At 42.5% G+C, this 15,496-nt stretch overlaps 1 protein-coding gene across 4 annotated transcripts in view; it reads right to left on the minus strand.

The window, feature by feature from the left end:
* Positions 1 to 15,496, minus strand: part of INPP5B (inositol polyphosphate-5-phosphatase B) — a 923,852-nt gene that overhangs the window by 441,592 nt on the left and 466,764 nt on the right. For all 4 annotated transcript variants that reach the window (XM_078681233.1, XM_078681230.1, XM_078681231.1 and 1 more), the window contains one exon: positions 812 to 926. In XM_078681233.1, the coding sequence (XP_078537359.1) occupies positions 812 to 926 (115 nt within the window). The remainder of the gene's footprint in view (positions 1 to 811; positions 927 to 15,496) is intronic.

The raw sequence follows: 15,496 nt of genomic DNA on the forward strand, positions 1-15,496 counted from the left end.
CGAGTCACTGACTTGCAAAATAGTGGTTGTACAAGCCAGGACCCATTTTTGTGGTCGCAAACCTGCGGATTGCCTGTTTACGACAGCAAAAAAACGGTTGGACATCTGGTCCTTTGTTTGACCTACATATAGCGCTTGCAAAATACTGCTGCTCCTGGGGCATTTCATGTAATATAAGACTGAGAGGGCACATTTCCCCTGCTCTGGCATGCCTTCAGGGGCCTGATGGCCGCTACGTTCTTCTAGACTGCTCATACAGTATTCCAAATTGTAATCTTACAATCCTCTTAGTCAACTGCACTCCTGAAGCGTGGCCTTGTTGTAAAAATAAAAGTTCAAGAAATTGTGACCGAAATTATTTTACCTTTTGGGGAAGAGTTCTGTGGAACAAATACAAATACATATTAGACTGCTGCAGAAACACTGTCTCTTCAGCGGTGCCCTGAAAAGGTTTGCATTCACCGAAAGTTCTAAATGAAACAAGAGCAATTTCATGTTGATATAAATGAGTTCAACTGATGTATGCAAGCGCAAAGATGCCACAATTGGTGGTTGATGCATTGGACATTTCTAAAATGACATCACGCACCACACAGCATACCAAAGGCTGACAGTAGAGTACCAAGATTTAAATTAATTTTGTGAATGTAGGGTTTTTAGTCTCGCGTTCATTTTTACAAACAGGATCCTATCGAGTCTTCTTGTTGTTGTTTTCTTACGGTTGAATTTCGTTCCTTAGGAAGCAGGCTAAAGTCACTGCTTTGCACCATGTACACACAATGTTTTCTTTTATGCTGTTCTCACTCCTTACCTTGGCATAACTGGCACTAGGGTGCAGGCTCTCAGTCACTGCTTTGAACCACTCTTCCTCCTTTGGCGTGTCATTGAAAAGAAATGCTTCTTTACTAAGATCAAGTTCTTGGAAGCTGGAAAATGCAACAGCAGAAAAACATCATCATGTACTGATTTTTTTTAATGTATTACATTCGCTTCTTATAAATGCCATCATACAGTGATACTCTCATGTTTTTGGGTATAAGATTTACATTCTCAAATTTTTCATCCGAAAACCTTCGTTCAGAAAAGTCATAATAGCTATGTGCCCTTACAAAACATTATTTATTGTTTATCCATGTTCGTATCACATAAGAGTTTTTTATTTTTCAGGTTTTCTTTGACATTTGCTAAGCTCCATAATATAACATGGGTGATAGCGAGTTATTTCCCCATAAACTCAACTGGTTTCAGTCTTGATGTACTTACAAAGTACGCAAGTATCACCCAAGACACAAACGTGGCGCTTTTACTGTTGAATTTAAGATATGTGGCTAAGAGGGGAGCCATCACACACACTAAACAGCGATGTCAACATCACAACAATACATCTCTCCAATTCTAAAAGTGTATTGGTTTGATGTGCTTTCTATTCACGGAAGAGATGATGCTTGCATTCAGCTAAACTACAGTAATCATATCAAAGGCATAAGTCAAATATCAGAAGATTATTCAAATTAGGAGTGCCAGGAAAGTGCATTTTTTGTGTGGTTGCTCGTTTTCATTGAGTGATTTTCTAGCATATTTGGACTCCTGAGAACTGGGAGGCTGCTAAACACCTCCCAATGCATGTGCACTACCCCATAAGACGTCAATTAATTGGCTACCTGCAACTGGCAAATTTGGAAGTTAGGTAAATCCGCATTGGATGGCACAGAACTGCATAGTTGACACAGTGTGCCCTGGACCACCGAACTGAGAGATTTTAAAAACATAAAATCAGTGCTCCTCATCACCCTTGATCACCATCGGATTAAGCTGCAGCCTCTGTAAACCAGACTGAAACCTTTTCACATGTTAAAGCCTATATCTAACATTAGACAAGTCACCTGTACACATGTCCTTGCAAGACTTGGGTGTCTAATGTTTAGAATGAGACCTGCATTCTTTCTTAACAGGCACATTTCTACAGGAAGAGAACCCAAAAAGAGCTACCCCATCCTTAAAAGGCAGCCTAACGTGGCCTAGAAACGACCTAAAAGAATAAGTTACTTACCCTTAGTAACACTCTTTCTAATGAATATGGTCACTCCCATTGATTATTTAGTTGAATATGTTACTCAGGTGCCAGAATAGATCGAGAAATGTTATCTTAGTACTCATCTTAACTGCTTTTCAAGTGTCACTCGATTTTCAACAACATCACCAGCGATGTCTTTTACCTTCACTTAAAGTGACTTGCTGAATGTCATATAGCATACAACAAGCCCCGGTGAGATCACAGCCATCCCTCTGTCACACCCTTAAAGACATAAGGTTGTAAAAGGCACATACATGATACAGTATCGGTAATCTCTTGCTCGGAGGGCATGACCAATTGCAGGAGTAAGCATATCCATCAGAAAGAAATGTACCAAAGATAAGTAAATTGTTCTTCTAATGGGTATTAACTTGAGCAGAATACTCATCTCAATACTCCCCTATCAACCAACCACAACTCAGGAGGCGGAAATAAAACCGACAAGGAATTGACCGCCAGATAGCGGCTCAGGGAGCGGTGCTCCCACCATTTGGATTGTTCTCGCCTTATCAATTTTTCAAGCTTTTTAAATTTGTCACGGATGTTAGCGTGTTCGTTCTCCGGCTTTTCTTTCAATGTGGACACAGCTGCATCCCCGGCCGGGGAGTCATCAAATGCATTAAGGGCTGCCAACTCCCTCCCACGTATAGCGTCTGCTGACATGGCGCTTCCCGAATGTTACAATCGCGCAATGCGCACTCACAGTTATAATAGCGGTGTTTACAAATGCTCCACGCTATTTAACTCGGCACACACTTCCTCACCGGCTCAATCTTGGTCCGGGACGGCTTCACGAAGCCAGACTTCAGGTGCAGACAGAGACAGCCGCCTCAGCGCTCCTCGCCTGGCTCAGGTTACCGCCGCCGCTGTAAACAGTGTCCGGGGGCTGGAGCAGTTTCTCCCCAACGGGAGGCAACAATCTACTTCCGGGTGAACAGAGGTCTTGGCTTCCTGCTGCTCCGCCTCTTGAGAGGGAAGGGGTACATATATACACATACATATATACACATACATATATATATCTATATATATATATATATATATATATATATATATATATATATATATATATATATATATATATATATATATATATATAGATATATATATACACACGAAGTTTGCCTGCAAAAGGAAGGAGCCCACAAGCAAGGTGAAATCACGGCTTTTTAATCCTGTTGGGAGCAGCAGTGAAATGGATGCAAATTTCCAGCAACAAGCATCAAAGTCCAGCCTGACGCGTTTCGTAGCCTTACTTCATCAGAGGCTTGGGCTTGTACTCGGAGGCAAGCATTTTTATCAGGCAGCAACATACTTCCCGCCTCAGTGGACGTTGCCAATCAGATGGCCTTGTGGTCTTGGTAGTCACCTGTCTTACTCGAGTGAGTAGCCTGCCCCCAAGCACCTAGATAATGTCACAATAAAACCCGAGTGGGGTGTGCTGTTATGCTTCTCAATTCAAAGCAGTCCATAGTCTGCCAACAAGTGCCCCATTGCTTCCATACCGGTGGCGTTTTTAGGCGTCTCCATGGGGGGACAGCAAGCCCCAGGGCCTCCCTCCGCGGCTCAGGCTCACCGCTCAAACATAAACACGAAGTTTGCCTGCAACTAGGCTACTCACTCGAGTAAGACAGGTGACTACCAAGACCACAAGGCCATCTGATTGGCAACGCCCACTGAGGCGGGAAGTATGTTGCTGCCTGATAAAAATGCTTGCCTCCGAGTACAAGCCCAAGCCTCTGATGAAGTAAGGCTACGAAACGCGTCAGGCTGGACTTTGATGCTTGTTGCTGGAAATTTGCATCCATTTCACTGCTGCTCCCAACAGGATTAAAAAGCCGTGATTTCACCTTGCTTGTGGGCTCCTTCCTTTTGCAGGCAAACTTCGTGTTTATGTTTGAGCGGTGAGCCTGAGCCGCGGAGGGAGGCCCTGGGGCTTGCTGGCCCCCCATGGAGACGCCTAAAAACGCCACCGGTATGGAAGCAATGGGGCACTTGTTGGCAGACTATGGACTGCTTTGAATTGAGAAGCATAACAGCACACCCCACTCGGGTTTTATTGTGACATTATCTAGGTGCTTGGGGGCAGGCTACTCACTCGAGTAAGACAGGTGACTACCAAGACCACAAGGCCATCTGATTGGCAACGCCCACTGAGGCGGGAAGTATGTTGCTGCCTGATAAAAATGCTTGCCTCCGAGTACAAGCCCAAGCCTCTGATGAAGTAAGGCTACGAAACGCGTCAGGCTGGACTTTGATGCTTGTTGCTGGAAATTTGCATCCATTTCACTGCTGCTCCCAACAGGATTAAAAAGCCGTGATTTCACCTTGCTTGTGGGCTCCTTCCTTTTGCAGGCAAACTTCGTGTTTATATATATATATATATATATATATATATATATATATATATATATATATATATATATATACACATATTGTTTCAACACATCCGTGGTTCAACGAAAGTAGACGGCACTCCAAGTTAGTGTTTGTAAAATTGATTTATTGGTGGACCCCCTGCCCTCTAGCCAGACGCGTTTCACCTTTCGGCTTCGTTAGTGTCAACCAGTGTGTTGTGAGAGACACCATTATATCTCCTCCCTCCCCTAAACAAGGAAAGAGGACTGTTCACGCCAAGACATATGGGCGGCCATCTTACAGTGAGTTAATTTTGTAAAATTTACAAAAACATAGTTCTTGAGATACAATGGTGTTAAAAAAGTGCTCGTGCAAATTAAAAACAACTTGGTTGTGTGTCACAATTAATTACATTTCAATTTCATCATGTCGCATACTGTTTACCAAAATGAACAGGGAAAAAGTGCAAAGTTAGGCATTTCTTTACAGGACTAATTGCATTCCAATGTATCTTACTGTTCCATTGGTTGGCCTATCGATTTTAAAGGAACACGCAAATTTGTCTCCTAGTGGCACAATCATGTATATCCGTGACCCATATGGTGTGCGATAAATAAATCGCCATATTCCAGTTATAATAACTTTATTCCCTGCCTGTTATATGTGTATGCGTTTCTATTATGCCCTGTATGGGCATGCTCGACTGTTGTATATCGGTGATTTATTGATTATGCCCTAAATCGGCCTGTCGATAAAGCGTATGCTTTTGTTTATAAAGAGAGGGAGAGGAACATAGTGCGTGCACAGCTATAAGCTCCACGTTAGTGTATTTAAATAAGAATGTTGAGCTTTACTATTGTGTTACTATCTTATGTATCAGCTGTGTTCCGTGCTATGTCTATCTGGTCTTGTCTGTCTATCATCTTCTATTCTAGGTGGACCCACAACTCTTCATCATTGTTGAGCCCTATCGGTTGCATGCTCTGAAGGTCGATTATATACTTCGATTCTAGCACCCTTAGAGCTTTCACCCTGTCCCCACCTCGTTCCTTTCTGTCTAGCTGATCTAGGCAGAAAAATGTAAAAAGGTCTCAGTTGCTGTTATGATGGGTTTCAAAGTGGCGTGCCACCGGGTAGTTTTTATCCTTGTTTGTTATAGCACGCATGTGCTCCAAGATGCGTTTCTTAGCTGGATTTATGGTGCTACCAATATATCTTTTTGAGCAAGGGCATTCCAAACAATAGATAGCAAAATCTGAATTGCAGTTGAGAAATTTCACAATTTCTCTGGTGGGTCGTGAGTTATTGGGTCTCCCCTCATATTTGGTTCTCTTCCTGCTGTATTTACATATATATATATATATATATGAAGAACCAAGTCCTTAGAAACACAAATAAGGCAGAATCCACCCAGCGTTTCACCAGCAGGAACGGACCACCACACGGAAGGTAGAATTTTAAAGTGCAAATGTATTCCTCAACATGACGCGTTTCGGCTAGGTTGCCCCGGCATTGATCACATGACATGCTTAAAGAACCCGCGTCCTTAAATACCCAGTTGCTCCTTCATAATCACTCCCAATCAATTCATAGAAGTAGTAGAGAGACTTCAAAGGTAAAAGGCATAAGTGAACTTCCCCAACATTATAATTGTTGAACAAGAACATGCAACAAACAAATTTAACAATAAATTAGTAAATAATCAAGGGCAAGTGCCGAACTTTTATATCCTTGAAATTGAATCATCATATCAAGACTTCTATATGGGAGAAGAGCAACAATTGGGTACACCCGAGTGCAATAAAAACAAAGTACTGATTACTTAATCTAGTACACACAGAAATTAAATTGACAAATTCATAGCGGATGCGAACAATATAGTGCATAAAGTTGTTGTCAAAAAGCTTTCCAATATAACATGTTCAAAGATCAATAGTTCAAACTCCAGACTGCCCAAAAGTTATGTGAGAACCTAGATAAAAAGATGTATAGATTCATATATATTTCAATCACAGTATTGAATCGTATAGTAACAAAATTCATTATAGATATGCAATAACTACACCCCTACCAGAAAAAAAACTAGTAAAACTAGGGACCTAGTTAAACCAATAAAATGTCACAGTATTAAATATAATTCATAAAGCTAATTATATTATAATGATTAAGTTAGTCTATACCTAAAATCCATCACCATTAAAACCATAATAAATATACATGAATTAAAACCTTATGATCCAAGTTCAAAAAAATACATGTATATACATAAAGGAAAATATAAACATATTCATTTTGGTTTCATCTAATTAGCAGCAGAAAAGTTAAAAACCACCTCCTTACATTTCATTCAAGGATTTACATAATCAAATAGATAAATAAATAGATGAACAGTACTAGCCATGAGAATACATAATTTGGGTATTATTCAGCAATTATCATTATATGCAAACTAATAACCAACAATTCATAAACTTATTAAAGGAAATTAACCAAGTCCCCCCCTGTATTCAGCCCATTTGGCATTTTAGTATTTAACCGTAATATATATTGACTTTCCAGCTGGCACCGTTTTTTCTCTCGATTGCCATCTCTTATGGATTATGGAACTGAGTCAATAACAAAATACTTAAGATCTTGCAGATTATTTTGATGTACTAATTTAAAATGTCGGGCAACCGGACAAGCAGGATCCGAATTGACGATTGCCCGTAAGTGCTGCAAAATACGATTAAAAACAGGGAGTTTAGTGCTGCCTACATAAGAAAGCTGACAAGTGCATTCCAGTATATAAACTGCAAAATCCATTTTGCAAGTAGAATACCCTTGAATAATGTTGGGCAAATTGGAAAAAGAATCAACAAACGTCTGTCTGTTGATCCCGAACTTACATGCTCTGCATGAAATACACTTAAAAAAGCCTTTCTTATTGGTCAGTCAGTTCACAGGTTTGGTTACTTCCGGACTGGTTCTCACCAGAGCATCCCTCCTAGAAGGAGCTCTCCTGAATGTGATGGTCGGTTGTGCTCCTATTTCAGGAGCCAATGTCATATCTGTTTTAAGAATAGGCCAATGCCTGCTGACAAACTTCCTAATTGACTTTTCTTGGCTACTGAACGTAGTAATGAGTCTAACCACAGGTTTAGATGTTATCAGTGGTTGCTCAACTGTGTCATCTACGTTCACAACTTCTTCAGGTAATACATACTTTTTCATTTTAGCCAATGCTGACTAAGTCTTTAGGATCATATCCCCGAATAAGAAACCTATTCATAGACTCAGTTAAACAGTTATCCAGATCTTCCTTTCTGCTGCAAATTCTTTGAGTACGTAAAAACTCCCCATAGGGGATGCTTTTAATAAGGTGCCTAGGATGAGCACTGCTGGCATGGAGTATAGAATTGCCAGCTGTGGCCTTTCTATGTAGTTTAGTGCAAATATTGTTATTCTCCACAAAAATTTCTACTTCCAGAAATTCCACTCTTTTGTTACTAATCTGGGCAGTAAATTCAAGATTCAAGGAGTTTATATTCATCTTATTAACAAATTCCAACGCAGATTCCTTAGAACCCTTCCATATAACACAAACATCATCATTGAATCTCCACCATCTGATGACATGCCTAGAGCACTCATCTGCGTGGGCCCGCGCTAGGACGTGCCTCTCCCACCAGCCAACATGTAAACATGCATAGCTAGGGGAGAAGCACGCCCCCATCGCAACTCCACGCAGCTGCTGATATAGTTCTTTATTGAATAAGAAAAAATTGTTTGTCAGGCAGAGTTCTATCATACGGACCAACATTTTGTTATGTTCATTGAAACAAACATTTCTGTCTGATAAGAAATGTCTAATAGCATTCAAACCATCCTGGTGGTCTATACCTGTATAAAGGGAACAGATGTCCATCACTAAAAAGTGATATCTATATTCCCATTTGACCTCTTTAAATTTTTCCAGGAAATGGCCTGTGTCCCTAATGAACGATGGAAGGTTGGTAAAGTAGTCATGGAGAAAGAAATCTACATATTTTGACATAGCCTCCAATAAACTACCTTGGGCAGAAATAGTTGGGCGCCCCGGAACCGGGGTAAATTGTTTGTGAACCTTTGGCAATAAATATAAAGTAGGAGTAATAGGGAATTCAGTTTTTAAAAAGTTGTATTCATCTTTGTTAATTAGACATTCCCTCTTCCATTGTGCCAATTCTTTGAAAACCAGCTCTTTGACCTTAAGCAAAATAGGGAAAGCTACTAACGTGCAACAACTAATATCACTAAGTTGTTTCCTAGCCTCATCCATATATGCATCTCGAGGCCAAAGAACTATATTCCCGCCTTAATCAGCTTTATTTATGATAATATTTTTATCGCTGCTGATTTTTTCCATAAGGCGGGAATATTGTTGTTCTTTATAATGCCTATGTTTATTTTTAGACAAACAAGTTTTGTGTAGATCCTTCAAATCTCCCACGACACAATCACCAAAAATATCAATGGCATCTCTAGCCATAATGGGCACAAAGTTGGAAGCCGAGCGAAAATGGGTAGAGGCAGTTCTAGTAGTAGGAATACCCATACCCAATAAATCATCTTGAGTACTGAGAGATATAGTGCCATTCATTTCAGCCAATTCATTCACTGTTCTCAACAAAGGGACATCAGAAACTTGAAACAGGGCACTTGGTTGATTAGCTGCATCAATAGATAAGGCCCTAGAATTAACATTCTTCAATTTATGAAATTTGACCAACTTCAACTTTCTAATGAATTTAAAAATATCAATGCGCGATTGAACATATTTAAAATTACTTTTTGGACAAAAAGAAAGTCCCAAGGCCAATAATTGAAGTTCTGCAGTGTTTAATTCAAGCTCCGTCATATTAATCACAGTATTAGCAGCCGCTGTACTGATTGCCTCCATGTTCCCATCTTTATTTTTTAATTCCTTTTGTTGTAGCCGCCGTACTTTGCGTCTTTCTTTGCGTTGTTGATTCCTTTGGCGGCATTTTGAGGTTGGGCTTGGGGTATTCTCGGCCTGAGTGTCTGCCGACGGTCCTCTATAATAAACCCCAACTCTTCTGAGGGACTGAAACTTGGAGGCTCATGTGTTAACAATGAAGGCTGATTTACATCATTGGGAATGGATTCCACACTGCTTGAGAGAGGCCTTTCCTCAGAATTAGATGCCGTGTCAATGCCCCGATTGATAGAGACTAAAGGTGGCTGATTCTTGTTACTTGCCAATTTCTTTGCATTATCAAAACGCTTCGCGAATGTGAATATACGGCCAGTTTCATAATCGCGCTTGTCACGTGCAAATTTTGTGACCTTCCTATTCATTATCACATTCTCATGCTTATCCAAGCGCTTTTGAATTTCATCTCTACCCTTCTTGATAATGTCTTTTTGATCCAAAGCATCCAGTTCTGCAAGTAATGAATCAATTTGAGCCACGATCTCATGTCTGTCAATTTCAGCATATTTTACTAAAATGCAGACCATGTTCATAGAAGCTTCTAAATTGTTCGTGGCCCACTCTTGTAGCATAAGGGGATTTGGGTTCTCGAAAGAAGGAGCTATTAACACCCGTAAGCCCCTCGGCACTCTCCCGGTCTCCTTGTACTTCTCCAAAGATTTTCGCTCCCACCACTTAGTTAACTCATTATGCTGCAATTTTTCACGTTTTTTGAGCAAGCTTTTAACACATTTTGGATCGGTAGTTTGCACCTTGTTCTGTTGGCTGGTACCTGGTACTGCCGGCATGTTGGCAAACATTGCATCCGCACGTTCATCGCGGTTTCTAAGCACGTCTGTTGAGGACGCCATAGCGTATAGGTTATGCACAGTTCTTCAAATAATAGCCCGGTAGATCCCTTTTAAATTACGCTTGAGCACAAAGCAAACTTCTCTCGAAGGGATCCCGGCTCTACCACAATCTTCACACCCACCTGCACTTTCTAGCACATCAGCGCTCCTTTCAAACACAGAGCAGGGAGCGGCTCACCTCAAATGCCAACTCCGAAACAGCCCCAGAGTCCTCCGACGCCGAAATCCGCCTCGGTCACCATTCTCGGATTGCCGCTCTCAAACGCTGGCTTACGAGCTTCCTGTTTGCTGCAGTGCGGGGGGCTGGGAGTCAATACCACTTCCGGGTCAAAGTATGAATCGCAAACGCGATAGCAGCTGCCACAATCCCAGCCCTAAAATGTGAAGAGGGTCCGTTAAAACGCCGACAGCAACAGCGTTAAAATTCAATGAAGAACCAAGTCCTTAGAAACACAAATAAGGCAGAATCACCCAGCGTTTCACCAGCAGGAACGGACCACCACACGGAAGGTAGAATTTTAAATTGCAAATTTATTCCTCAACATGACGCGTTTCGGCTAGGTTGCCCCGGCCTCGATCACATGACATGCTTAAAGAACCCGCGTCCTTAAATACCCAGTTGCTCCTTCATAATCACTCTCAATCAATTCATAGAAGTAGTAGAGAGACTTCAAAGGTAAAAGGCATAAGTGAACTTCCCCAACATTATAATTGTTGAACAAGAACAAGCAACAAACAAGTTTAACAATAAATTAGTAAATATATATATATATATATATATATATATATATATATATATATATATATATATATATATATAGTAGAGCAAATGCGCAAGCGCTTCGGGAGGGCTCACCGCTTCATCCGACCCTCCGGTCTGTAATTTGGCTCCTCTGCAATGTTCACAGATTCCCTTGAGTTAAAATTGGGTCCGACGCGTTTCGGGGCCACAAACGCCCCTTCCTCATGGATGAAGCGGTGAGCCCTCCCGAAGCGCTTGCGCATTTGCTCTATATATATATATATATATATATATATATATATATATATATATATATATATATATATATATATATATATATATATATAGAGAGAGAGAGAGAGAGAGAGAGAGAGAGAGAGAGAGAGAGAGAGAGAGAGAGAGAGAGAGATAGAGAGATACATGTATGTGGGGCATGCATGGGCGGCAATATTCTAGTGCTTATGACTATTGATGAGGATCCCCTGGAAGAGAACGTAGGCACTAGATCCAGGTCCTTAGGAAAAAATCAAATTTTGCTCTTCTAAATCTGAAGCACCAACAACGCCGGGTGACAACAAGGACAGTGGCTACGTATCAGACACCAATGACTGGAAACAACAGGAACAATTATCTTTTGAAAATGCTCTTGGACAGATCTGAGCCGCATCATAATTGATGTATTAGTTGCTGGAGCAGAGAGCAACATGATCATGGCCAACAAAGCCATACTGACTCCGGATAGTGACAAAGCTGATGTCATAACCTTCATCGAAGGAGTCCCAGACCTGGACCTAGTGCGAGACCTATTCTTTGACCTTAAATTAATCTTGCGCAGGAATTGTTTTAAAAAAGCCAAGACTAGCTTAACTTGCCTCTTCCTCAATACCTTGAAGTGCATTTTTTGACAAAGGCCACAAATCTCTGGATCATGCTTCTGGCTAAGCCACCATAGCCATGATGGATGGATGTCAGACACAAATATGTGTCTCCTACAAGTCTTGTATGGCTTAAAACGGACAACTTGGGAATGGACATGATGTCGAAAAAGAAAAAAAGACAATTTTCATTAAAAAAACTGTCATTGATCAAAGCTGACAAAAAATTCCCACGAGCTCTGGATCTGTGTCCTTTGGAGGCGCAACAAAAAAGGATTCATGTCGCCAGTGGTAGTGGCGTTTTTAAAGGTACCCAGCACATCACTTGCGGCTCAGCTGCAAGGCGCCTCTCACAAAACCGTGCACAAACCAGTAATGCCCATGATGATGAGTGGTATTAAATAATGTCTGGAACCAGTCTTGCATCTAGGATGTAGGTTTAATTGAGTGTTCTGCAGGAGATAATATCGAATAGAAATTACATCTTTACAGCTCTGTACTGAAACTGTAATTATTTGGTGAACTTGGATTTTTGGCACAATTTGTCACAAAACGTATTTTTCAGAGAAGGTGTTTATCTGGCAGTCCTCTAAACCAGTTCTACCAAGCTACTACTCCCTAAGGTTACTAAAATAAGATTTTCTGTCTGATTTAAATAGTGAAGCAGATTGCTGGGCTCAGGTTTGTCTTCTGACTTATTGATAAACCTCATAGAACAGTGAGTTTTGCAATAATTTCGGCCATATGAGAAAGGAACAGGCCTTCGACTCGGTCGAATGGGACAATATGTGTACGGTACTTGGGCGGATGGGGCTGGGAGATGGCTACTTGAGATGGCTCAAACTGTTGTATAATAAGCCAATGGCCTGGATCCGCCTTCGCAATCAGGTGTCAGAGAGAGTTTGCAGCTCCAGAGAGGCACTCGACAAGGTTGCCCTCTGTCGCCGCTCCTTTTTGCTCTCGCAATGGAGCCCTTGGTGGCCTCTCTTAGAGGCAGAATGGCGCACCGGAGGATCCGGCTCGGGTCGACGCTTCACGTGGTGCCAATGTATGCCGATGATACCTTGATTTTTCTCAGGCGCAAAAAATATGCAGTACCTGAGCTTCTCCGGGAGCTAAATAAACTAGGACAATTGTCAGGGCTTTCCCTTAACCCTGGAAAGTCCAAGGTTTTTCCAATGGGGAGTCTGGTGGGCAAAGAGGAGACTGAGCTACCTAGGGTGGGGATGACCTGGATTAGGGACTCGATACGCTACCTTGGAATTCAGCTCTCACAACACGGGAGACCTACCTGGATCGTAATATGGGGATTTGTGTGGAGGGTATTCTGAAATCGATTGAATTCTGGACACATCTACCCTTGTCCTTGATGGGGCGAGTAGCGCTAACAAAAATGTTGATACTCCCACGTTGTTTATATACTATACAGAACTCCATCTATCGTATCCCATGGATATACTTTGGAGCTTGTTCACCTACTGGTGGATCTTTTATGGAGGTCCAAGAGGAAACTGGTTAAATTTGATACACTGCAGGGGACATGCTATAGAGGAGGGCTGGAAGTTTCCAGACTGGGCTTTTATTACACGGCGACGCGGTCGCAGCGTGCCGTTCAGTGGCTAGATGGGGATGAAAATTGGGAGAAGCGGTTGTTGGAGGGCACATACAGGAGGACCTCTTTACCGGACCTTCTTATTATGTGTTCTCGAGTACCGGAGCACTTCCCATATATTATACGACATGTAGCTGCAATCTGGGAACTCGCAATTAAAAAGATGGTGAAAAGAGCGCCCTATGCTCCGGAGGCTCCGCTATGGGCGGTGATACCGTTTAAATAAATAAGCCGAACCATGTCCACTCTTAGATGGACGGAGTGGGGCTGCTCTATGATGGGGGATCTTTATTTGGGACAAAAGTTCATTACTAGAGAGGAGGCGGAAACCGCGTTTGTCCTGGGTAGGGAGGCAGTACATTCAGTATGCCAAGAATTCAGCGGTCGGAAGGGAAGGACAAGGGAACCCTACTCACATGAGGAACCAGGGTGCGTACTTTATATAGGAAACAGCGGTTCCAGTGGGGTAATATAATTACTTAGCGTAGTAACAGTAAAGCATAATAGCATTTATAGTATAAGGGTTATGGGGGATGTTAGAGAGAAAAGACTGCCGACACCGAAGGTTTTTAGACAATGCAATTGTATTTCGAAAACAATTAGGTAGTCTCAGTATCTACATTATACAAAATAGATTTTTACAGTGCAAAAGTGTCCCCAGTGTGTTATGAAGAACCAAAAACAGAGCAACAGTTGAGTGATATTGAGTGAAAGTATTTACAAGGTTTCTAAACAATAATTCTTTCAAGGAAAGCGACCGTTCTGAATTATAAACAGGAGAATGACACAGAGACTTTACACAATCATAAGTGCTGTCTGAAAGGTTTGTTGCCTTTGATCCTCGACGGCGTTTCGACCCAGCTGTGGATAAGGGGTCTCATCAGGACTATGGGGTGGGGGACATCTAAGGGATAAGAACAGAATGGGTAAGGACTGGACCAATTGAAAACCCAGGGCAACTGAGGCGGACAGCTAAAAAAGGAAAACAGAGGGATACCTGGATTATACTGTGCTAAATCACGTGTCGTGTACTGTGGGAGGGGAGTAAATTACTCCCTTCACGCACACGGTTGGCACAGTACACAACACGTGATTTAGAACAGTATAATCCAGGTATCTGCCTACAGTTGAATGATGTCCTGGCCAGGGAACCCCTCGAACTGGTTGCCAACACTTCAACCGGAAAGTGTTGCCAGCCATCTTGGGACTCGGCTTCACTGAGTGCCCACCCAAAAAAGTGAAAATAAAGAAAAGGGGGCAGACTAGGAATACCTTGACCCCAAGCCATAGTCTTGGGGTATCACTGGGACCCTGCCACGGCATAAATGCATACGAGATAAATTGCTGCAAAATCGCAAAGCTCAGGAATTTGTGACAAAAATGCTTTTAAATAGCCCCCGGGTGGGCCAGATCCCGAGGGAATTTAATAAATTTAGGATGGGGGCACATGAAGCCCCCTTCCCCCTTCCTCGGGCTAATCAAAGCCCCGGGCACCGCCACCTCCCCAGGGCCGTTTTCATTATGAATGCGGGAGGGCCCACAGGGACTGCCTGCAACCCTGGGAAATGCCACCTCCCCAGGGCTATATACAATGATGTGGGGGAAGGAGGGGGCAGCCTCGCGGACCCCCACCCCATGGACCATAATCTCACCGAGGCTAATTTAGACAACATTGGAGGGGGGCTCGTCGGCCCCTCCTGCCTCAGGGACTGCCACCTCCCTGGGGCTAATTTACATAATATGGGGGGGCCTCATGGACCCCACCCCCTGCCCCGGGGACTGCCACCTCTCTGAGGCACACTTATTGTTAAGTAATGTGGGGAGCCTGTAGGGCCTCCCTCGCTACCCCGGGGACCGCCACCTCCCTGTGGCTAAAATAAAGCATCAGGGTTTCTGCCTCCCCCATGCAGCCCTGGGGCCACCACCTTCCCTGGGCAAACATGAATAAAGGAGGGGGGTGCATGGCCCCCATCCAGGAGCTCTACGTGATCCTGATGACCGCCACGCTC

Source organism: Lissotriton helveticus, chromosome 3_1 (assembly GCF_964261635.1).
Source record: "Lissotriton helveticus chromosome 3_1, aLisHel1.1, whole genome shotgun sequence".
Classification (NCBI taxonomy): domain Eukaryota; kingdom Metazoa; phylum Chordata; class Amphibia; order Caudata; family Salamandridae; genus Lissotriton; species Lissotriton helveticus.